The sequence below is a fragment of the Manacus vitellinus genome, unplaced genomic scaffold, assembly GCF_001715985.3.
Source record: "Manacus vitellinus isolate BGI_N305 unplaced genomic scaffold, ASM171598v3 scaffold_21_pilon, whole genome shotgun sequence".
In the NCBI taxonomy this organism is placed as follows: Eukaryota; Metazoa; Chordata; class Aves; order Passeriformes; family Pipridae; genus Manacus; species Manacus vitellinus.
Genome location: NW_021939546.1, coordinates 5,492,483 through 5,515,180, shown reverse-complemented (window position 1 = coordinate 5,515,180; position 22,698 = coordinate 5,492,483). Strand labels below are relative to the sequence as shown.

At 40.5% G+C, this 22,698-nt stretch overlaps 1 protein-coding gene across 2 annotated transcripts; it reads left to right on the top strand.

Annotated features, from left to right (window-relative positions):
- The first annotated feature begins 496 nt into the window (after window positions 1-496).
- Window positions 497-21,994, top strand: ATG4C (autophagy related 4C cysteine peptidase). Of its 2 annotated transcripts, none has more exons than XM_018072225.2 (12): window positions 497-575; window positions 816-907; window positions 3,036-3,163; window positions 3,982-4,065; window positions 4,726-4,959; window positions 7,745-8,081; window positions 9,962-10,032; window positions 10,930-11,066; window positions 14,073-14,151; window positions 14,814-14,890; window positions 18,256-18,375; window positions 20,818-21,994. In XM_018072225.2, the coding sequence occupies exons 3-12, from the start codon at window positions 3,088-3,090 to the stop codon at window positions 20,986-20,988; spliced, it is 1,386 nt and encodes a 461-aa protein (XP_017927714.1). In that variant the 5' UTR covers window positions 497-575; window positions 816-907; window positions 3,036-3,087; the 3' UTR covers window positions 20,989-21,994. The 2 variants fall into 2 exon arrangements, with proteins under 2 accessions (XP_017927714.1, XP_017927713.1); XM_018072224.2 differs by having other exon boundaries at window positions 3,033-3,163.
- Window positions 21,995-22,698: the final 704 nt, after the last annotated feature.

The following is a 22,698-nucleotide window of genomic DNA, read 5'->3' as shown; positions in this document are numbered from 1 at the left end:
TGATCAAAACAAAACCCCATAAAAAAAACCCCGAAATCAAAACAACAACAAAAAAACCCACATAAAACCCCCAAACAAAACCACAAGAAAACCACCAAAACCCAACCTAAAACCCCCAACAAAACAAAACAATCCTCCCAAAAAACCCCAAAGAGAGAAATGCTGTTAAGAGGGCAGCTGCCGATCCCGTGACGGCCCGGGGCTTCGCCGCTCTCGCTCGCCTTCCTGAGGTTTCGCCTCCAGCCACAGCCGGCCCCCCCATACCCTCACCCCCACTTCGCCGCCCCCCTCCCACTCTGGCCGCCCCCCTCCATCTTCCTGTTCCTCCCTCCCTTCCTTTTCCTCCCACCTCCATTTCTCCCTCCTCTTCCTCCCTCATCCCTCCTCATTCCTCCCTCCCGCCTCCCAGCCGCACTCCGCCGGACTCACAACTCCCAGCGTTCCCCGCGCGCCCCGCACGGCCGCGCGTGTCCGCGGAGTTGTAGTTCCCGCCGCTCCGCCGCGGCAGGCGCAGCGCCGGGAGGCCGCTGTCTCCCCGGGCGGCCCCGGGGATGGCGGGGGCGGCTCCGTGAGGGGTGAGCGAAGGGCGAGGGGCGGCGGGACGGACCGTCCGCGGTGCCGGCTCGGGCTCGCATGTGTCCTGTGGGGTCGGGGTGTGTAGGGGCTCCTACTTGGCTGCGAATCTTCCGTGGCGTTCCATTTCTGCTGCAGGATTTAAGGGGGGGGAAATAATCTGGGTTTGGTTTGGTTTGGTTTGTTTTTTCACCCGGCAGCTTCAAAGTATCGTTTTTAACTGTCCTCATGTGTGTTTGCAGCTCCTTAAAAATGACCTCCGGGAATTCCTCGCCGTCGTTCTTCCCTGTGGGTTTCGCCGACTGTCGCTGCCGCTGGTTAAGGTTCTTCCCAGGTAGAAATCCAAAGCAAAAGGGCCTTAATTCCTGATTAATAGAGATAATTCGTTTCATAATTGTCACGTTTAGGCTTCATTCATTTCATCTCATCTCATCTCCTATCGCGGTTGCATGGGCAGGTTGCGTTGCTTTTCTGCTGTTAATGAAAACAAATCCTGTTATTGGGGAGTTTCGGGGTGTTTCTCCATCACTGTTGACAAACCATCCCCCTCGGACGGTGGGCAAGGGGGGCTCTGAGGGGTCAGGAGTTCGTGTTTCCATTACAGGCATGTCCTGCTGCTCCATGAGGGAACATCGTCCTGGGAATGTGTATTCAGATAACTTCTTACAAGAGTTATCAGTATGAAAGCATTGCCTTTAGATTTAATAATTTAATGATTTTGTGCCCCTTGGGCTTGGATCTCTATTCCCTGGGACCATCTCCTGATGCTGTTCCATTAATTTTGGTGGAACTCCTACTGATGCCGCCTTCTATTGATGGGAAGAGCCTGTGTTTTCCCAGTGGAATAAGTGTCTGGTTTGTGTTACCGTTCTTCTTGGAAGCCCTTTTTGCATCTTTAGTATAATGCCAGGGAAGAAGTGTAACTGCATTGACCATTGTCTTTTGGAGGAAAATGAGCAGCTTTCTCATTTAAATAATTTTGCCTTCAGGCGCTTTTGGAACTGTAGAGTTTGTTTCATTTCTAATTTAAGCCAGAGGAAGCTTTTATAGGAATTGGCTTTTAAGACAATCAATGACCTCTACATAAATGACTGTTGTTGATGGATCATGTGGGGACAGATAGGACCAAACACACATCCTGGAGAAGTTCATCTTACTGGTTTTGCCATCTAGAGCTGATGATATAGGCAGTCTTTCCTTTTCTACCTAAAGAAAAAAGAGGGGAGAAAAGGTAAAAAGTTAAAACCCAGTTTGAAATTGTTGTTTTCGTCCCTCCCCTACACAATCTCGGCTTGACTCAAGACCAGTCATAGCAGGGTTGTAAGCCATTTTTTATTTTCACTGACAAAAAAAATGTAGACTTCCCCCACGTTTGTGAGCTGGCATTGCTTCTTTTTCTGTCAAAAAGCAGATTTTTGTGAAATAATGATTGGAATAATGGGAAAACATGCTAGAGAGGGCTTGGGCAGCAGAGTGAAACAGTGGATCTGTGTAGCACCTTCAGGCTCTGATGATATTGCCACCCTGACATCTTCACCCTCTCTTCAATTACACTGCCAGTGATTAGGTTTTACTTAAACTGGGCTCCCAGTGGAGAGAAGCGACACAGTTTATCTGTGTCCTGCTTTTGATCCCAGTTCAGTGGGGAATAACACATAGAAAGGTAAATACAGTTCTAGATTCTCCTTTTAAAGGAAGGAGGTTGTCTCCTGGCCCAAGTTTATTAATTAGACGAGATAATTCACTTTTGCTCACGTCATCCTCTGCTGTTATCAGGACTTCCTGTTGAGGCCAGAGCTCTTAATTTTTCAGTTGTCTGTGCAAGGATTTGGGCTGCCAAATATCATCCAGAAAACTTTCTGTATCAAGTAATTTAAAGTAAACCACTGACAGAATACACATGGTGAAGGAAGCTGTTAATTAATAGCAAATTTCCTGTTACAGAAAGGGCAGATTTCACCTTAAAAGCAACCTAAACGGGTAATAATATAGGCAGAACATATACTACTTTTATCCCTGTTTCTGAGAAATCTGGTAAAACGAGACAGAACTCCCTCCATAGTCCACCTGCCCCATTTGAAAGACAAAAAGTGCTTGTTGTATTGTATCCAGCAGAAAAGAACAGCATCTATTCTATTTAGTGAGATGCATCTTCATCTCACTGCTGGTTAAAATGGGTGTGCTCGTGTGCCAGCACAGGTTATGTGCTCTACATCAGTTTGCTGTGCAAGGGAGAGCTGTTGGAGAACATTATATTTTATTTAGCTTTGTGTAGTGCTTTTATTGGTGTGTTTTTGGAATTAAATTATTTTATTACTTATTCATGGAATGTGGGATTGCTTCTCAGTGTCTGGTAGTGGAGGATTCTGAGTTTATTGCTGTTTCTGGCCATGTTGTGCTTAAGTACCTGAGTGGGGGATGCTGTGCCCATGGATGTGTTTATCTTTGTGTTTTTCCAGCAGCAGAACTGAAAGCCTTACAAGACAGCGATGGCTTTTTCTCTAGGATTTGAATATGGAGGCCACAGGGACAGATGAAGTAGAAAAGATAAAATCAAAGTTTATGTCTGCATGGCACAACATGAAATACAGTAAGTGGAGCAGTGTCTGGTAAGATCCTGTCTCCATTGAAGGGAATGGAATGTTTCTTGTCGACATGAATGGGATCATGATTCAGAAACACAACTAATTAATAATAAAAATGCAATATGGCCTTTGAAACAGTTTTTTCTTTGATACTGTAAACAGCCTGACTAAAAAACTTCATTAGCTTTTCATTTTTCAAATAGATTTGCATAATTTCTTTTTAAATTACTTACTTTGAAAACAGTAAATACATTATGTAAATGATGCTTGATTTGCATAGGCTTTTAAACAGGGATAATATGGAATCATCTGCATAAAGTTTATTTTTAAATGTACTTTTCTGGAAAAAATAGGACAGTGTGCGAGATACAAACTCCACTGAAGAATCTACTTCACACCCTTGAGTAATGTCCTTTTCCACAGCTGAACATCAATAATTTATTTATGAACAACCAGATTTTCAAGCGTGCCCTTTACTAATCTGTCCTTGATTATTTTGCTTTCCCTTTAGAACTGAGGTTGCTCAGATTTACCATCAGGTTTCTGATAAATTTTGTTAATTCTCATAACTGAGCCTTGGAGCTGTCTGGCAAGATGAAAAGATACTTTGTTTTCTACTTTCTTAAAGGCTACCACGTGGTTGAAGGGGAATAGTAGCCATTGCACCCTATATGTAATTTTTTATGAGACCAAAACCCCATTTCAATACTTTTTTGTTTTATTCCTCTTTCAGAGGTTACCTTTGGCTTAACTAGATGCTGTCAGCAATTGCCTTTTGGAATACTTCAGTCACAAATTTGTATTTGTTTTGCATCTACTTTAGGTTGGGTGTTGAAAACAAAAACTTACTTCAGCAGAAACTCTCCAGTCTTTCTGCTGGGAAAATGTTACCACTTCAAAACTGAGGGTGAGTACAGAGCACTTCCCTTATTCTAGTCTTACTCAACAGGAGGTCTGTGGATGATTTTTTAATCTTCTAGAAAGACTGTCATTAGCAATGACCAAATTCAAAATGTAAATATGAAAAGCTTAGAAAATACTCATGGAAATGTCCACCACTAATGCCACCCATCCTGATTTATTCAGATTTTGCACTGAAACCTTGTTCTTTCTGTGAATATTAGTGTTGTAATTTGCACTTTACTTCATTTACCATCAATTTGAGATTTTTTTTCTAAAAACCTCCTAGCTGAAATGGGGACAATACCTGTACCAGGAGTCACTACACCAACACCTTCATTATCATTTTCCAGTGTACGGTTTTCTGAGTCTCTCTCTCTCTATTTGACCATTTACAGTTGGGTGAATTAAGCAGTTACTTGCAGGTCAGTGATTCCACTGGCATGGTGATGTCTGCATTGCTCTTCTTTTATTTTTCCTTTTTTTTTTTTTCATCTGGCCCATTTCTGTTACATTTACTTTCCAGTTTTCCTTTCTTGTATTTGAAGTGATTGTTACTTTTTGTAAATTTGCCCTGTTTTCTAATTGAATATTGTATATCTGTTACTTGCTTTCTAATAGGAATGCCATACCAAGTTATAACTTAAAACTGTGCTTTGCCTTCCAGAGTCTGGTGAGCTCTCTACAGATGGGGCCAATTTTGATAAAATCAACACAGAGATTTCAGGAAATGTTGAGGAGTTCCGTAAAGATTTTATTTCCAGAATCTGGCTGACATACAGAGAGGAATTCCCTCAGATAAAGGGGTCTGCATTAACCACAGACTGTGGCTGGGGCTGCACACTGAGAACTGGGCAGATGCTGCTGGCTCAGGGCCTTATGCTTCATTTTCTTGGGAGAGGTGAGTTATGGGGGAAGATCTGTGTGTGGGATCAGCACGGGTGTTCTGTGAGAGCACCATGGCCTCGGTGTATCCAAACCTGAAGTGCAAGCTGGTTTTGCCTCTGGAATCCTCATTGCTGTTGGAATTGTCCCATTGCATCAGTGATAGAGCTTGTCCTACCCTTCTGTTCTGAAAAAGGGAGAACCAAAGGAAGCTTCTGTGGTATTTCCAGTATCCAGCTGTGAAGTAAAATATCGCAAAAACTTTGTGATCCTCTGCCTGGGTATTCTCCTTATCCACGTACATGTCCAGTTCCCTTGAAACTCAGTCATTTCTTGAACTCAAGATGTGGGAATGAGTTGCAGAGACCATAGCTGTGGGCTATGGCAAAAGTGAACAGTTTCTTTTATCATCTTCTATCAGTTTTAAAGCTGTACGTTATTGAATTTCTCCTAGTATTAATATATTGAGTTCCTGGAAGGATTCTAATCTAACTTCAATACATCATTCTCTGTGTGGAAATTGTCACTATGTCATTTCCTCCCTTCCCCCCCATGTACTTAGAGAGGAACTTCCCATTTTTCCTTGCCATTGTCTATCCAAAACACTCCCTCAGTCCCAGCCAGATGAAGCAGCTTCAGGAGTCATGGGACACTTTCTGCTGTCACAGGCTGAGTCTACAGGTCGTCCCTGTTCTTCCAGGATGAACCATGTCCTGCAGAGAGGTATTTTAGGTTCTCATAGTTTCTTTCCATCCTCTTCCCAATTCCTTTCATAATCTCCCACATTGCCCCTTTCAAACACTCAGCCATGTCCTCTGTCCCCACTGGTGGTTGTCAGAACGATCCAAGACGCGGGGCCTGAACCACCCGCGCGTGTGTGAGAGAGAACACAGTGTATTGTTTGCTCAGCCCTTTGTGGGATCCCGGGAATACTTCAGCAGAAGATGGTTCTGAAAGCCTGTTTTGATAATACTTTGCACTTGCTGTGCAAATATGATGTAAGCTGTGAACATGATCCCAACCCAGCTGCACCACAAAGTCCCCATTCTCAGCAGTGTCGGGGCACAACTGTTGGGTTGGCTTCTTGAATGTTCCTTTGGCTGGAGATATTTAAGTCCTAAAACATTTATTATCCCTTGCAACTGACTGCAGATAGCAAAATGTATGTAAATACTTCTGCTGAGAACACAAATCCCTTAAATATCACTTTTGTTATACATGCACTTTGAAAAAATTCAAAACCTGGTCAGAAGACTCCCTGTGAGCAGGGGTGTGTAATGGCTCGTTCTGAAGTAACCCCAAACAAAATAGCCTCAGGTTTCTATCTTTAAAATCCATGGTTCCAAAGAATTCCTTACACTGTCCCCCATGCATCCTAATTTGGAAAGTGATGGGGTGATTCCAGAGTGCAAGTGATTCTGTGGCAATCCAGTGCACAGGAAAATGGAGTATGGATGGTCTTTCTGGACTACTTTGCTCCTCACCTGGTCTTCTGACAGCTGGTGAATTATCTTTTGAAAAGCTTTTTATGAGGTCTGGGCAGCTCTGGAAACATATTTAAGTGTTTACACAAAGTTTTTCATGGCTGTTTGCTCTTTTCCCAGAGATATTTTCATTCTGGTTTAATGATGCTGTTTCTCTTACAAAGCAAAACTTGCCTGCAGTTTCTAGCCGAGATACTTACACTTCCACTGCCATGTGGAATGTTCCAGATATTGCTGAATGATGTTGTAAAGGAGGTTTTCTTTTAAATATTAAGGCACTGGTAGGTTTTACTTTGAAATGCCTGTGCTTAAGGCACTGACTGAAAGATGAAGTTGACAGTGCAGGAACATCCTGTGAGGATGTTACACTGAGCTACATGTGCCTGGGTATGTGTTACAAGTAGTTGTTTGAACTTGTGAGAGAGAATTCCAGGCATCTGACTGTTCCCTAGATCTCCTGAACCCCATTCTGCTACGGGAGGAATGCTGTGTAGGATGCATCCTTAGAGAAACCTTCAGCTAAAAATGCAGGCTCTAGATACTGTGCTGAATAGCATTTAAACAAGTTTGTCTTGTAATCTAAAATCACAAATTTAGTGAACGAAGAAATCCTGCCTATTTTCCTTCTGATCTGCTTGGACATTTTGCCAGGAAGAAGTGTTTGTTTTTACATCAATGATTTCTCAGGTTTGCTTGTTTTTCTTTTTTAATAACTGACAAACCAGAAGAATTAAAACCAGCTTTTGAAACTTCTTTTTTGACATGGATAAAAGGTTGGAAGGGGCTGCCTGGGGAGGTGGTGGAGTCCCTGTCCCTGGAGGTGTTTTAAGAAGAGACTGGATGCGGCACTTGGTGCCACGGTCTAGTAGACAAGGTGGTGTCAGGTCAAAGGTTGGGCTTGATGATCTCAGAGCTCTTCTCCAACCTAGTTGATTCTGTGATTGTCTTTTTGAATAGTACTGAATAGCTAATGTTCATATTTTTAATATGTAAGAGAGGTCTGACCTGTGTCTTGTAACCAGGTATCTCTTGTTTATTCAGCTGACTGGGATGGTGGAGTATCAGATAACAAAAACTCCTAACAACAACTGGGTTATTATATTTCACCTGTCATTCAGCAGGAAATAAAAGGAAACCAGAATTACTGAAACTACTCTGCTGGAATTCTTTGTTTACATTTCAACAGCAACATTTGCAGCTCAGAGGGTAAAATACATAGTATTGCTTTAAAGAGCGTGGAGAACAAAGGGAAGTGCTTTGCTTAATAAAGCAGAAAGTCAATATTAAGCCTGATTAACCTTGCTTTCCTTGCTGCAGCCTGGGTGTGGCCGGAGGCGCTGGACATGGACTCGGACTCGGAGTCCTGGACGTCCCACACGGTGCGGAAGCTCACGGCGTCCTTCGAGGCGTCGCTCACGGCAGAGAGGGACCCCAAGATCCTGCCCCAGCCGCAGGCACGGCCCCAGCGGGGCACGAGGAGGAGCTGGGATGTCAACGAGAGGAGAAACGAAACTTACCACAGAAAAATAATCTCTTGGTTTGGTGACTCCCCACCGGCAGCTTTTGGCCTGCACCAGTTGATAGAATATGGGAAGAAGTCCGGGAAAATGGCGGGGGATTGGTACGGCCCGGCTGTCGTCGCTCACATTTTAAGGTAAAAAAATACCTTTATTCTTTGTTACGTCACAGAGAAGCATTTCAGGCTGTCCTGAGATTACTTCAACCTAGCTGAGCATCAAACTGGTCATTATTGGCTTTGTAAAATGCCCGTATTAGGAACAATTCCGGAGATTTTCCAGAGGCAGGTAGGGAAATAGCATTCAGTCCCTGCACCTACTGCTGAGCTTTTATCAATCTTATTTCAGGAAAAAAGGCAACATTCCTGTTTTCCTGTACGATCCCAAGTATCTCTCACAAACCTTTTCAGTAGAACTGCATTTAATGAAATGTTCTAAAAACTAACCACTCTTTCAACCTTGGAACATGCATAGCATTAGAGGGTCTTTTTTTTTTAATACTGTAACCTGGGGGCTGTAATGTACTGATAGTGTAATGAAATGTCAGAGCTAAAATTGATGTTTTCAGCATTTCTTTGCACACATCAAATTCTTGTGAAACTGTAAATGTATGGGACTATTAATATTATAATTATATCCCAGTAAAAGTAAAGGGTCTGTGACATTCAGCGTGGATAAAAAAAAGTCGAAAGTCAAATTTCTCTATACTGTGTGCCTCGATGTGCCATTTCTTTGAATATTTTGGGGTTTTTTTATAGTCTTATATTCTTATTTTCTTAGTGGGTTCCAGTTTACCCATAAACGGAACCACTACTAAGTCATTTAAGCAGCAGAAGCCAAAGTTCATACGTTTATATGTACATACTTATATATATATAAATAGAAAAATTTAATATTTAGTTTACAAGTATGTTAATTGGAAGTGCAGCTGAACTGACATAATGGGGTATATCTGTGTCATACCTGCAGATTCATACAGGGGTGTAGGAGTTCAGCACTATTAATATGTTTTATTCTGCTTTTTTCTGGTGATGGGAGCTGTCAGAATTCTTTTTGCTTGCTTTAATAAATTACCTATGAAATTCTCTATTTCCCTAATAGGAGCAGGGAGGGATTTTGTGCAGAATTACACTCACCACAACCCCAGTGGTGATTTCCAGCCCTGCAAAGGTTTCCTTTCCTGGATCTTTCTCTCTTACAGCAGCACTAACAATCAATGTACAGCTCCCTCATAACTTGGGAACGACTGTATTAAAAGATTCCTCAAAATATAGTGTGAAATAAAGGGATAGTGACCATTTAATGCAAGTGTATGTTGAAGTCAAAGGCTCATCTATTTTGAACGGTTTCGTTTCTTTACAGATGTTGTCCTTGATTGATGGCCATGGTTCTGATTATCAACATATATTTTCTTTTAGCTTTTAGGCCCATTACACTTATTCTCCTGAGGAGAACCTAATATTGTAATTCTATTTTTCAAAGTTTTGGTGAAACCCTACAGCTTTTTGTGTCTAGTCTTTATTTCTATAGACACCAGGTACTAATTTGTGACTGGTTACATGAAGTGAGGTCAAAGAAAGAGATGAAAGTAATATTTTTGTCAACAAACTTAGCCTTTATCATCAATATACCTACCAAAAAATTGCTATAAACAGAAAGAAATGAGGTAGTGAATAGGAATTCCATTCTAAGTTAATGTGGGATTTGGGGCGCTTTTTTGTGGTTTTCATTGTTTCATTGTCATCTTTGCTTGGGTAAAACATGTTGCCATATACACTGGAACTTGGTATCCAGTGTTTAAAAACAAATAAAAACCCCCACCCTCCACCTGTATTTATCAGGAAGGGGAGGTATCTTGAATTAAACAAAACAACACCCCCCTCCAAAAAAAAACAAACCAAAAAACCCTTTACCAAACAATTAAACCCAACCTCTTTCTAAAAAAAAGATATTATGTTTATTTGCTGTTTATTTTTTTAAATGAGAGATTAATTAAATAGTTTGTATTTCTACTTAGAAAAGCTGTTGAAGAAGCAAAAGACCCTGAGCTGCAAGGAGTAACAGTCTATGTTGCTCAGGACTGTACAGGTAAATGTTGTGATTTTGTGGATTTTTGCAAACATTTTAGATGATTTTTGTGCCTTTCAGTAAGTACTTAACAATAGAACTCTAAAGGAAAATTAAAACTAAAAGATGGGTCCACAAAATTGAGATTATGTAGACAAAGGGGTTCTTGATATATAGAGATTCTCTTTGTACCTTCCTTGTTTGGTATCTTACAGTCTCAAATCCAAGCACAATGTGTTCCTTCAGGAGCCAAGTTCAGCTGCCACAAGTTTAGTTATGTCAGAACTGAGCCCGGGATGGGGCAGACAGGACTCACATCCCTGGGGAATGTGTGTTTAAACATACACTGTTCAATCAAACCAGTCTCACGTGACTTACAAAGACTTAAAATTCTATTAATTATTCCCTTCTTTGTCCTGGGATGATTTTTCCATCTCTCTCAGTTTTTGAGGAATAAGCAATAACACAGCATTAAGTTTTTACCCTCATTTTCAATGACTGTGTTGTGTTAACTTTAGGCAGTGAACTTGAGTATTGATTAAAATCAGTTATTGCCTTTTTTCCTGTAACATGCAGATGTTTCTGTTAGTTGTAGGCTTTCAAGTTTTAATTATTCCTTTTAGAGGTTTATATGCAGTGAATAAGTATTTATTGCCTTCCTCCTAACCTACCCTTCTGCATTTCCTTGGCAATGTAACTTAGCAGCAGCAATGACCATTCTACAAAATACTGCTGAAAATGAGGAGATATAACACTGGTTTTGATCAAACTCAGCCAGGGTTGTGTTTCAGGAGCACAGGAAGATTTGGAAGGGCTGCAGTTTTATTTTGTCAGACTTTGTGAGGCCTTGTTGTAGGTGTGTCTCTAAAACTGGAGGTTGTATTTGAAATTTGAGTATTTTCATGTGTCTCCTTTCAGTCTACAGCTCCGATGTCATTGACAGACAATGTTCTTTCATGGATTCTGGAAAAGCAGGCACAAAAGCTGTAATTATATTAGTTCCTGTGAGACTCGGTGGAGAGAGAACAAACACGGACTACTTGGAGTTTGTAAAGGTACGAAATGAGAGTTCAATCATTTTTCAAAGAGTAGCACAAGGGGATATGAAAAGCAGCTCCACGATGGTAATTCTCCCCATTAAACGTGTGGTGGGGATTTTACAGTTGAAGGTTGTAAAGTTTGACTTTACAGATTTTAAATTTCCCTATTACAAGATCAGACATAATTGCAGAGCACATGATGTCCCTTGGTAAAGCAGTGATAACTGTCCTGCTCCTGCAGCACTGCCTGGAAAGACATTAATGCAGTGGCTCAAATTACAAATGGTAATTTAATATAGCACGACTCTAATAGCATATGTAACTAAGGATCAGGCAGTGTTTTAAAATATAAATATACTCAAGCCCTTAGTCTGCTTCTTATTTTCTTAAATATCAAATGGTTTAGTTGTTGCTTGTCTGTTCTTCACGTTTTCTTGTGTCTTTTTCTTCCCCTGAAGAGAGGGGATGGAATTACTTGATATCTCTAGTCACTGTTCAAGTATTTTCTCACTATCTCGATGAATGTTTGAGGGCAGCAATCCAGGAGTAGCGAACAGTTACCACAAATAAAAATGACCTGGAAACAAGTAAAACTCAAGGAGAAAGCAGAGGAGAGGAAGGTCTGGGCTGTCCTTTCTTTTTCCAACAGGGGTTCTGCTGACACCTGAGGATGTGCTGCAGTCCTGCCTCTTGTTTCTCTTAGGGAAGATCTTGTTCTCTTAGCCCTGCTGCTTTTATTTCATTTTCTATACTGCTTTTTATCTATCTTTAAATTCTTGTTTTCATTTCTAAAATGCCACAGTGTGGTAGCAAGAGAAAAGCTGAGTCTGTAACATTATTTTTTGTGACTGTCTCTTCACTGTAAAATTTCAGGAAAACATTTGGTTTTTACTGGCATGGGAAGACAGACAAGCGGAGCCTTTTAAGTGATGAACTTAAATTGTTATTCTTTCCTGATTATTTTCCTTGTATTTTCAGGCAGTTGGTTTTGGAAAAGTTTTAGTTTTAGCCAGTACAGCTGGTTCACTGTGTGATTCCTGCTGTCACTTCCCAGACCTTTTCCTGCCCTTTGCAAGCTGATGGAGGCTGTGATAAGAGGGCTTTCAATTGCATGAATTAGTCACTCCAGTCTCTGCCTTGACTGGTCACAAGAAGTGACTGAATTTCTTGGAGTCTGAATTTAAGTTAAAAATGCAGATTTTAGAATGTAGCACGAGAGGTAATTTCTACAAAGGATTTTATATTTATGGATGAAAATTGATAAATTTTTTATAATTCACTTTTACAAGAAGCTTCCCATAGATGAAGCAGTTATCCATTACTCTGGCTAGCTTTGCTCCTCTCTGTTCCACTGGCAAAGGATGTGCCTCCTTGGCTGTTCAAGCCTTTGCCTCTGATCTGCCTGAATGTTCTGTGATTCTCAGCCCTCAAGGAGCATTTTCTAAGAAAACCTTCTCATTTGTATTTTAAATAAATTTTCTAAGAAAGCTTCTCATTTGTATTTTAAATAAGCATCACTTTTTTAACCCATATAAACCGTCCTGAATTTGACTCTGTAGCATCTCAGATGGTTTTACTTTGAATGGTTGATCTCTTAGAGGAGAGGATTGAGGTATGTCTGCCAGTTAATGAAGATCTCCTGTGCCTCAGCTGACAGTCTTCTGGATTGTGTTCCCAGTTCGGGCCAGCATCCAAGTTTTTGGCCCCAACACTTGCCAGTGCCACAAGAAACCAACCCACTGTGATTTATGGACATTTAAAGGCTGTCCAGTTTTCAGAGTATTTAATAGTTGTGGGCTTCACTGGCATGGGGACAGTTGGGCTCAGCTTTCCTAAGTGCTCAGTGTTGGCAAAACGCAGCTCCTGCTGGAGTTAGTAGGATAACTGATGGAGAATGTGGGATAACTGATGGAGAACTGTGCTAAGCCAAGACTGAAGAGTCACAACAATTCTGATGAACCTCATGAAAGTGAGAAGAGTAGGATTATTTGAAGGGAGAGGGAGGAAAGTCCTCTGTCCCTTCATCCATTCCTTGTGATAGAAAAACGACCAGGGGTGTTTTCCTTGGATTCTGTTGCCCGTGCCTGCATCCAGAGCTTGTGGGGATAGAGGAATTTTGGTCAGTTAAACTGTAGAAATGTTCTCAGCTTGGCAAAACTGTTGTCTACAGGTAAATCCTTCTCCCCAGCACTAGCAAGTGTATCCATAAAATCAGCATTTTATTAAGTAATAAGTATTAAGTGCTCAGTTGATCCCAACCCTTTTCAGCCTGGATGAGCAGAAATACTGTAGCCCATGGCTGAGACCCCAGCCCTTTCGGTCCTTAGTGGCTCCTGGTTTTGCCATGGGTGGAGGAGTCTATTCCTTTCTTTTCATCTCCAGACTAAAGCAATTCCTGTATTTCACCCCTTTAAATTAGGTGTATTTGTATTGTCCCTTTCCCAAAGGTGCTACTACAGATGGTTCTGGTTCCTCTGCCCTCACAGGCAACATCCAGAGAGATTTATGGGGCCTGTCTGTTGTGTGTTTGTCTCTCCTCCTCGGATTTTGAGCGGCTGTTTTTAGAGCTGGATCTTGTAATTAGTCTTGCTCCAACTGGCATTTGATGTAGAAGCTGATACTCAGGCCAGACTTGTCCATTTGAATGCAAAAAGAAGAGTCCCCAGGGCCCCAGAATGTAAATGTTTATGAAAGCTATAAATCTCAATACTTGGGTATATTTTGACTAAGCAAGTTGTGCTCAATTTGTACAACATTATGTTTTATCTCCTCCCCAAAAATAATACTGCCTATTCTCTCAATGTGTGGGCATCTCATGGAAAGGGAGGACTTTTTCTGGAATATCTGGTATGTGTTTTCACTTTGGTCAAGCCCTAGGAAGTCATGGAGTCAGTCTTTAAAAAAAAAAGAAAATTAATTATTTACCTAAAACAAGTAAAGAGCAAATATTTCAGTTTAATACTTACTCCGTTTAACACTTACTCTGTTTAACACTGTCCTAATGATTTAATCTTCTTGTAGGGAATTTTGAGCCTGGAGTACTGTGTTGGAATTATTGGTGGCAGACCCAAGCAGTCGTATTACTTTGCTGGATTCCAAGGTTAGTGTTTTAATGTGTTATGTCTCTTCAATAGTTTTTTCTCTGAGTTAGGAAGTTAATATCAAACCAGTGGGAAATAGCATGATTAAAATAGCAAAATGAGTACCTTATTAATTCATCACATCTCCCCAAGTCCGGCCATTTGTCATTTACCCCACAGAGTAATTGGATTCTCTAAAATGTACATTTAATTTCCGTTGTTGCATAAACAAGGCATAATTTATCTGTTTCACCAAACTTGAGGAGCGTTTGCTGTTCCTGCCTGGCAGTTCTTATTTACCTATTTGCTCTTCCCTGCTTTAAGTGGTTGTAGTTGATGCCTAAATGACAAGCAATATATTCTCCCTGTCAGGATGAAGCAGCGCGATACATTTTTCATACGCAAACTCCAGAATATAATTGTGTGTTTGTAAAAGTAATTTTATCACCAAAAATTAAATGACAGTTTCATCACTTTATAAAAATTCTGCTTATACAAGCATATTTGATTATGTGAAAGTTAATCTGTCCTGCAAAAACCAATGCTTCAGTCAATGAGTATCAGCCTGGCAAGCAGTTACTTGCTGGCTTTTTTTCCAGCTGTTCTGCATAGAAATTGGATTGTAAGCAGTGTAATAATAAGGTGTTTTTTGAATTACTTGTCTTCTGTTTTGTCCTTGTAGATGACAGTTTGATTTACATGGATCCTCATTACTGCCAATCTTTTGTAGATGTCAGCATAAAGGATTTCCCTCTTGAGGTACTGTGGATATAGACCTGGCACTGTTTTCTTCCCATATGAATCAAACACTAATTATTTAGAGATGTTCTAGCTAGCTGCAGCTTTATGGTTTTACAGTTACATGTTATTTATCAGTGTCCTGCCCTTCTTTATAGGCCTATAATCAACAAAAATGACCAGAGGTTAAATCTGAGTATGGGGTTTTAATTTTTACTTCATTAATCTTCATCTGTTTTCTTTTTAATGATCAGAGAATCTCAAAAATAGATGATCACTTCACTTAAGTAATTTTACATCATATTTGTAGATCTTAAGCCTATTTAAATTTGGAGTTGGTTAGTTTGTCTTTTTGGTCATTTTATTTATTTTATTTTTTTTTCAATTCAAATTGCAATCAGCATCATGGAGAGAATCACTGTGGTATTCAATAGTAGGAACCTGGAAATAGATAGAGCTAAAGGAGGTTATTAGAGAACTCAATTTACAAGTACCCTGGGAAAACATTATCAGTTACAAGTGAGTGTTCAATAGCCCCAGTACTCACAGCAGAAATCCTCGGTGCCATCCACACAAACCCTCCTTGGTCTGGTGTCCAGCTTCCACAGGAAATTCCAGCAGCTCTGGATTCAGTGAAGGAGCAGTCTGTGCTCAGACAGCAGCTCCAGAGCAGAGCTGGATCTGGATATTAGTAGTTGGTCCTCAAGCCATCGTGTTCTGGGAAGTGAAATAACTCCTAAATGGGGAAACACGGCTTCAGAAATAACACAGTGCATTAAATAAGGAAGAGGAATATGCACGATCATAATACCTTAATACCTTAAACACAATACCATCAAATAGTATTTTGGAAGAATACTTTTATATATGTACCCATCAATCTATAGATAGATATCTGAAAGGACTTACACAGGGCTAATTCAAGTCCTAGAGCCGACTTAAAGCAAACACTAGATATTTTTCATTACTTATGCTTAACAAAATGCTTTAATTAGCATGTTGCATAATATAGAAGTGTAAGATTATCTAGAAAATGAGAGTGTTCTGAATTAAGCAAATGAACACAGCAGCAAAATGTATTAGGAAATATCCTAGCCAGAAAGTTTGGTTATATTTAGAGCTGCTGTTTAGATTTACCCTGCTGAGGTGTTTGGAGGAAGAGCTGGTGAGTCCCAGCTCTACCTGTTTCCCTGTGGCAGCAGCCAGAGATGATAACCCAGATCCTTGGCCCTTTATGCTAATAACTGTTTTACTACAGTGTCTCTCTGAAGGTTTTACAGTTTAATTGGGAAACCAGACAAAAGGTGGGAATAGCACAAAAGCAGCAGAGCTGAAGTGACTCCTTAAGGTCACACCGTAGCTCAGTGGCCAAGCTACAAAAAATACACACATCTTTTTGGTCTCTGTTGCCATGACTCATCCTCCAGATTGTGCTGCAGACGGGCATTGATATGAACTTCCAAATAATAATAAGGTTTTAAACTGTATTTTGAAGGTATGTGAGCTGCCAACTGGGCTTGTTCGCATCCTAATGCTTCCTGCAGACGGGAAATAGATTGCAATTTAATGCTTGGTGCATTTAATAGTATTATATCTTTGTCCAGAAATGTCAAAAGTAAACAGAAATTGCTTTCTTAGTGTGGATAGTTGCTTGTTAGATTTATCTGTAGGGAGTATTTTCAAAATTGACAAATTGTCCAGAATAAGTTGGAAATCAATCCACTCTGTATTGGCTTCCAGCATCCATTTGTTTGGAGGAGTGGGAAAAAAAAAGCCTCCCCACTTCTCTTTGTTGTGCAGTGATTTGTGTAGCATTAAACCTCCTGCCTTGACAGTGGAGCCTGACTGTAGGGACAGGGCTGTTGCTGGAATGGGATGTGTGAGGCAAGGTTTGATTTATGCATTTGATGACTCAGGAATTAATATTAAAAATACAATTTAGGTACAGAAAATTTGAACAACGGGGAGAAAAAACAGTGGCTAAAATCAGTGTTGTACAAATTGTACCAATTATCTTTGCATGTATTTTTTTAGCACAGGTTTAGCAGAAATATCTTCTTGGTTTGTAAGCACGAGGAAAAAGGAATATACTTTGTTGTGTAAAGCTGTTACGGATACACTCAGATTCAGTAACCAGTGCTGTCTTCTTAGGGTGACTCTTTTGGTGGGCATAAAAAGGGATCAAACACACAGCCAGTGTGATGCTGGTGCTGTGTCCCAATTAGATTGTAGCGGTTGTTAGTTCTCCTTTAGGGAGGGAACCAGCAGTGCTGGTCAGAGCTCCCTGCCTTGCTCTGTCCCACTTGTTCAGACCTGTCCTGGTCCTGTGCCATCCAACTCTGCCAGAGCAGCCCTGAGCACACACAGCTTCCCTGGGGATGGGAAAGGGAACAGCACAGAGGCTTCCCTGGAGAATATTGGTCACTGGGGGAAGTTCTTGGAACCCAGACTCAGCGTTTGAGCCCGGCAGGATCCGTGTGTTGTGGAGAAGCTGGATCAGGGGATTCGATGGAGGAAGGATGGTGGGATTAGAGGCAGAATAAAGGGGACTGGTTACCTCTGAGAGGCAGGTGATGAAATAATTTCAGTCATTGGACAATGAGCTTCACCAAAACTACAGCTCCTGTAATAAACACCCACAGAATCAGGGTAGATAGGATAGACTGATTTTTTTTATCTGATAAACTGAATGAGGAGCAGAATGGGGAAGGGAGTTTTGTGTCTGTTTGTTTTTTCTTACAGCATGGCTGCTGATAGTTCCCAGCACTGTCAAAGCATCATCTGTCGTGGAAAGAGATTTCACGTTAGGAAAAACCCATTTGTAAAGCAGGGCATGTTGTTTGGCTTTGCCCTACTTGTGGATCATTGTAATATGGTTTTGCTTTTGTGGGTTTTGTGAGTTTCTGAACCCATTTCATTTACTGAAGGAAAATGCATGAGGTTGGTTTATTCCATTATGTCTCTTTTATAGAGGCTGGGGGAGGGAAAGGGGCACTGGGCGGTGGCAGTAAAGCAGTAAGATAGTGCAAAAGCTGTTACAAATTCAATTTGCAGAAGAGCACTCACCTCCTCTGCCTTGGGAATATTCATAAAGTATTGCTGGGAGCAGCAGACCTTTGACAGATTCCAAACTAACCTGATGGTGTGAGCAAGTTTGGGGAATGCAGCGTAAACAGCAGGAGGTTTTATGTGTCTGGGGAAGAGTGGAATTACTTGAATGTTTGGGGGGTGGAAGAAATGACTTCAAAAGTGTGTGCTGGGATTTAATTCAGGTGATGCAGGGAATTGGATGTTAAGCTGTTGGAAAGGGGAAAGTAAATGCATTGGTCTGTGCCATTCTCGACTGTAACCATGTATTTCATGTTTTTTAATCTTGAAACTTGCAGTCATTCCATTGTCCTTCTCCCAAAAAGATGTCATTCAAAAAAATGGATCCGAGCTGCACAATAGGATTTTACTGTAGGACTGTGCAGGACTTTGAGAAGGCTTCTGAAGAAATCACCAAGGTAGGTGTCTGGGTTCCCAAATCACTTCCTCAGCCACGATGGTGTGTGGGGAAGGGAAGAGAATCAGTTTCTCTCTTCTAAGTAGACATAATTCTTTTTGTGATATTTGTTGCTGCTTTTATTCAGAAATGTGGATTGTTTTTCATTCCCTCTGATTTTACCACATGTAAGAGCTGGGCAGAGCTGGGGGTTTCCATGGGAGCTGCTGCTGGAACCGCGGCAGGAGGGGCCCACGAGGTGGCACTCGTGAAGTGGGAATGTTCCCGAGCCAGCCCTGCCGAGGAGGGATGCCCCAGCCCGGGAGGGATGTGAGGAGGCAGCCCGTTCCTCGGGAGGGATTGGGTTGGAAATGGCAGTATTTGATCCAGCCCAAATAGTGTATTATTCCTGGTTAGCTCAAGTGCTGTTTCTGATGGCATTTAAGGGCAGTGTGGGGATGGTTTGGAAACATAGTTTGAGGTCTGTGGAGCAGGGATCACCCATCAAACCTGTCTGATCCTGGAAGAACACTGGTATAGCTTAATTTAAGTCCAAATGTAATTAACTTTTTTCCTCCTTGATTATTACACTATGTGAGGGATTGAAATGCAGCATCATTTGTTTTCTGAGCTGCAGCAGCAAAAAACTGTGGTGATTTTAAAACTAGTCTAAGAAAAGGATGCAGCAGCAGAAGATGGGCACAATATCAACCACAGCAGTTATCACAGCAGCACAAGAAATTAACGTTTGTACAGCATTTGGAATGTCCCGTTAACTGGTATTAGTACTAGAACCAAAAAGGCGTTTTTTTAAACTTAATAGTGTTTATAATCTTCATAGGTATTGAATTATGCTGAAGTTGTTTCTTTGGTTCTTACCCAGAGAGGTAGAAAATAGATTTAAAGAAGTAGAAGTGAATAATTTCTTGGGATTGTTATACAGCTGCATCTGCTCAGGTTCTTAGCACAAATGAGAGGTTTTCCCAGGAACTGGACTGATGGAAGATTCAGTTCAGAATTAATTGTTGTGGCAACAACAGTGACAGTCTAACACTGGAGTACTAAAAATATTCATGTTTATCAATAAACTTCTTTAGATACCACTGTGATGATTTCTGCACGTTCTTCAGAGGTTCAGATTCTCTGTGCTCTCTGGTGAGATGTGCCTTGGTGACAGTTCCAGGAGTCTGAACCTGGTCCCCTCAGCTCTCATTTGGGCATTTCCCTGCCCAATTCATGTTCTGTACTTAGTGTTTCATCGCCTCCCGTAGCACATGGAGAGACGTTACTTCCTGTGGAAAAGGAAGTTTCATGGAAAGCTGAGCACAGACAAGGCAGTGGAACCACAGGTGTGTTTCTACCCTTGTTTGGAGGGACCATCATTGAAGGTGCCTTGTTGGATTGGGCACTGGGATGAAGCTTTGGGATGAGTGTACTCTTCCAAACATTACAGCGGCTAAATTCAATTAAAATAGACAAGAATAAAGTAAAAAACTTCAGATCACAGTAAAAATGAAGGATTTTATTCTGATTAATTTTTTTAATTCTTTTTTTTAAAATATCCACTCAATCCCTGACTGCCATTTTATAAACAGTTTTGATGATTTTTGTAGGAGGTTTTTTACTGTTTTAGATGGGTTATTCTCATGAAATCATGTGCAGTGATTTTTAGTTCCACTCAGGTGTATCTCTAGGGTGATGTAGTTCTGCATGTCACTGCAGCACTGGGCTGTTTTTTTAAAGCAGGTAAGAAAAATTGAAACAAATTAAAAAATAAATCAGTGGACAAAACACCCTGAAAGGCTGAGTTGTCTTTTAGTATTTGGCCAGTTTTTATCTGCTATTAAAGGTGTTTTGCTGGTCTGTTTCAGTATTTATCATTCACTACCACCTGCTTTCTCCATGCTCAGTTTTCTTCTTTATAAATGTAGATTTTGGGCACCCTGGTTCCCTCAGCCTGTGACTGTCATGAATCTGGTTTGAGCCACATGCTCCTGACTGGCTTATTTACATGGGAGTATGTGTTTGAACTTTGAATAAAAACATTGATTATTGTATGTGCTGATCCTACAATAAAAACACCTCCCCAAGGTGCTTAGTTGCTGCAGAATTCATACCTGTGCTTGAGGAGAGTCTTGTGGCCATTAACTATTTTGTAGAGGGTTTTATCTTCTATCTTTTATCTTTTTTATCTTTATCTTTCTTACACTGAATCAAACAGCAGGTACAGGTGATCTGTGAGGAACAAAATACAGGGTTAGGCCTGAAGAAGAAATGGAAGTAAATGTTTGTCTAATAGGAGGGGGAGATGTTTAGATGGTGCAATGCTTCTGTTTTAATGAGATAATAAAGATAACCAACCAATGCATTTTTTACTTTGCAGTCATCATCAGAGAAATATCACTACTTACTGAATTTCTTAATTTCAATTAACATTTCTTGGGGTTTGTGTTTTACATTGTAGATGCTGAAATCTTCATCCAAGGAGAAATATCCTTTGTTTACTTTTGTCAAGGGTCATTCTAAAGACTATGACTTTGCTTCTAGTCCACTCCATGAAGAAAATGACCTTTTCTCTGAGGATGAAAAGAAGAGATTAAAAAGATTTAGTACAGAGGAGTTTGTCTTGCTTTAAGGACGTTTTCCATGAGGTTATCGGCAGCTGTCCAGGAGAACACTTGCCTTTTAAAAGATAAAAATGTACATGTCCTCCTCCCCCAGAAAGGCAAGCTTGGGTCAAATTGGTCTATTTTCATAAAGATGATAATGTTTTATATGTTAATTGTCTTTAAAATGTCATTTACTAATGTATGTACTGATTAGTTTTGCTCACTCTTTGCTCAGAACAAGGTGTGCTGAGGTGAGCCTGGGCTTCCCCTCTTAAAAACCTTGGCTATTCCCTAAATCCCACCCTGTGGCCCTCATGTCCTTCAGTCCAGGCCAAGTCCTGGTGGGTTTTGGATGCATATCCAGAGGTTTGGAGACCATGTTATTCCTGTTTGTAAGCAGAAGTGGAGTTGTATCCTGTGGGAGGGGTCCAAGTCTCCCCTGTGTTGCCCCAGCAGGAGTTCCTGCTGCCATCCTGACACATCCTGCACAGCTCCATGCAGGAAAGGTGAGACTGATGGATCGGGAGTCACTGTCAGCTGCAATCCTGACATAATTATATAGGCTGAATTGTGAGTTAAGGTACTATTTAGCAGTATGATTTTCTAATGGTTTCTCATTAAGCTTGCTTTGGAGCCTTAATATGAGGAGAGAAGATAAAGTATTACCTTTCCCCACAATTTTTAAAGGTTATACTATTAATATTAACTGCAACCAATCAAAGCAGCTCCAAACAATTATTAGAGGAGAGCAGTGTTTGTTTCCTGTTTCAACTACCATAATGGTGAGGCTTCTCCTACTAGTGCAGCTTTTAAATCAAAGCAAAGGGGGGTGGATGTGAGAAATTCTGGGCTGTGATTATGATTTTTTTGTTTTGATACGTGTTGTTACTGTACAAATGATTACTTGATGGTGTGTGTTCTCAGATTGCAAACAAATGTACAGAAATAGTTTAATGTTTTAACAAAGCAAATGCAATATTTAAGAGACATATTAACGCTGCTTAGGAAATAAAAAAGGTGTGGAAACATGAAGTGCATGTGCCTTTTATATTAATATTAGATCCTCTAAGAGGGAGTATAATCCTGCATCTAAAACAATATTGTAAGGTGTGAATACTCTGTTTATTTGCAATAAAGGCAGATTTTATTGTTGTGTTGTAAACCAAATGTTACCTGTTCTAAGTGCTGTTCAGGCACAGAGGCACAAGTGTTGCTGATTCAAATAATAAGCATCACATGTGTTCATTAAAGCACCTTTTATGATTTCAGGCAGAACTAAATCAGGTCTGTATCTGTGTGTGCATTAGCAGTGTTAATTAATACTCCAAAAAGCCAAAATGAGATTGTGTTCACTTGTTTTCAAGATTAAAAAAACCCACATAACATTTGTCTAAATTAGTAACCTCTGCACTGCTGAATCCTACTAATAATTAGAATAATATTACTTTTTCTAAGCTGTGTGTGAGGATGTTTGGCTTGATCTTAATATTTTTCATTAATAGCCCAGAAGAGGGAGTAAACAACGTATTTATGAAATTTAGATGTCAAAATGAGGAGAATTGTGAATGTCAGTGAGAACTAAAAAGAGGAAATTCCTGGTTAGTGGAGCACAAGGTAATGTAGCTTTAGCAAAAACAATGCAAACCCTCTGAGTGGTTCCTTTGGGTGACAGTGGCCAGGAAATTAGACATGAAGTTGTACTTTGCTTTCACATTTTAAAAAAGCAAAGCAATCGT

What these genes read in the sequence shown, in the direction of transcription:
- ATG4C (XM_018072225.2), top strand. Translation starts at nt 3,088, where the DNA reads ATGGAGGCCACAGGGACAGATGAAGTAGAAAAGATAAAATCAAAGTTT. An exon ending in GCTTCATTTTCTTGGGAGAG is followed by an intron (nt 4,960 to 7,744) that starts GTGAGTTATGGG and finishes TCCTTGCTGCAG; the next exon opens with CCTGGGTGTGGCCGGAGGCG. An exon ending in CTTCTGAAGAAATCACCAAG is followed by an intron (nt 18,376 to 20,817) that starts GTAGGTGTCTGG and finishes TTTACATTGTAG; the next exon opens with ATGCTGAAATCTTCATCCAA.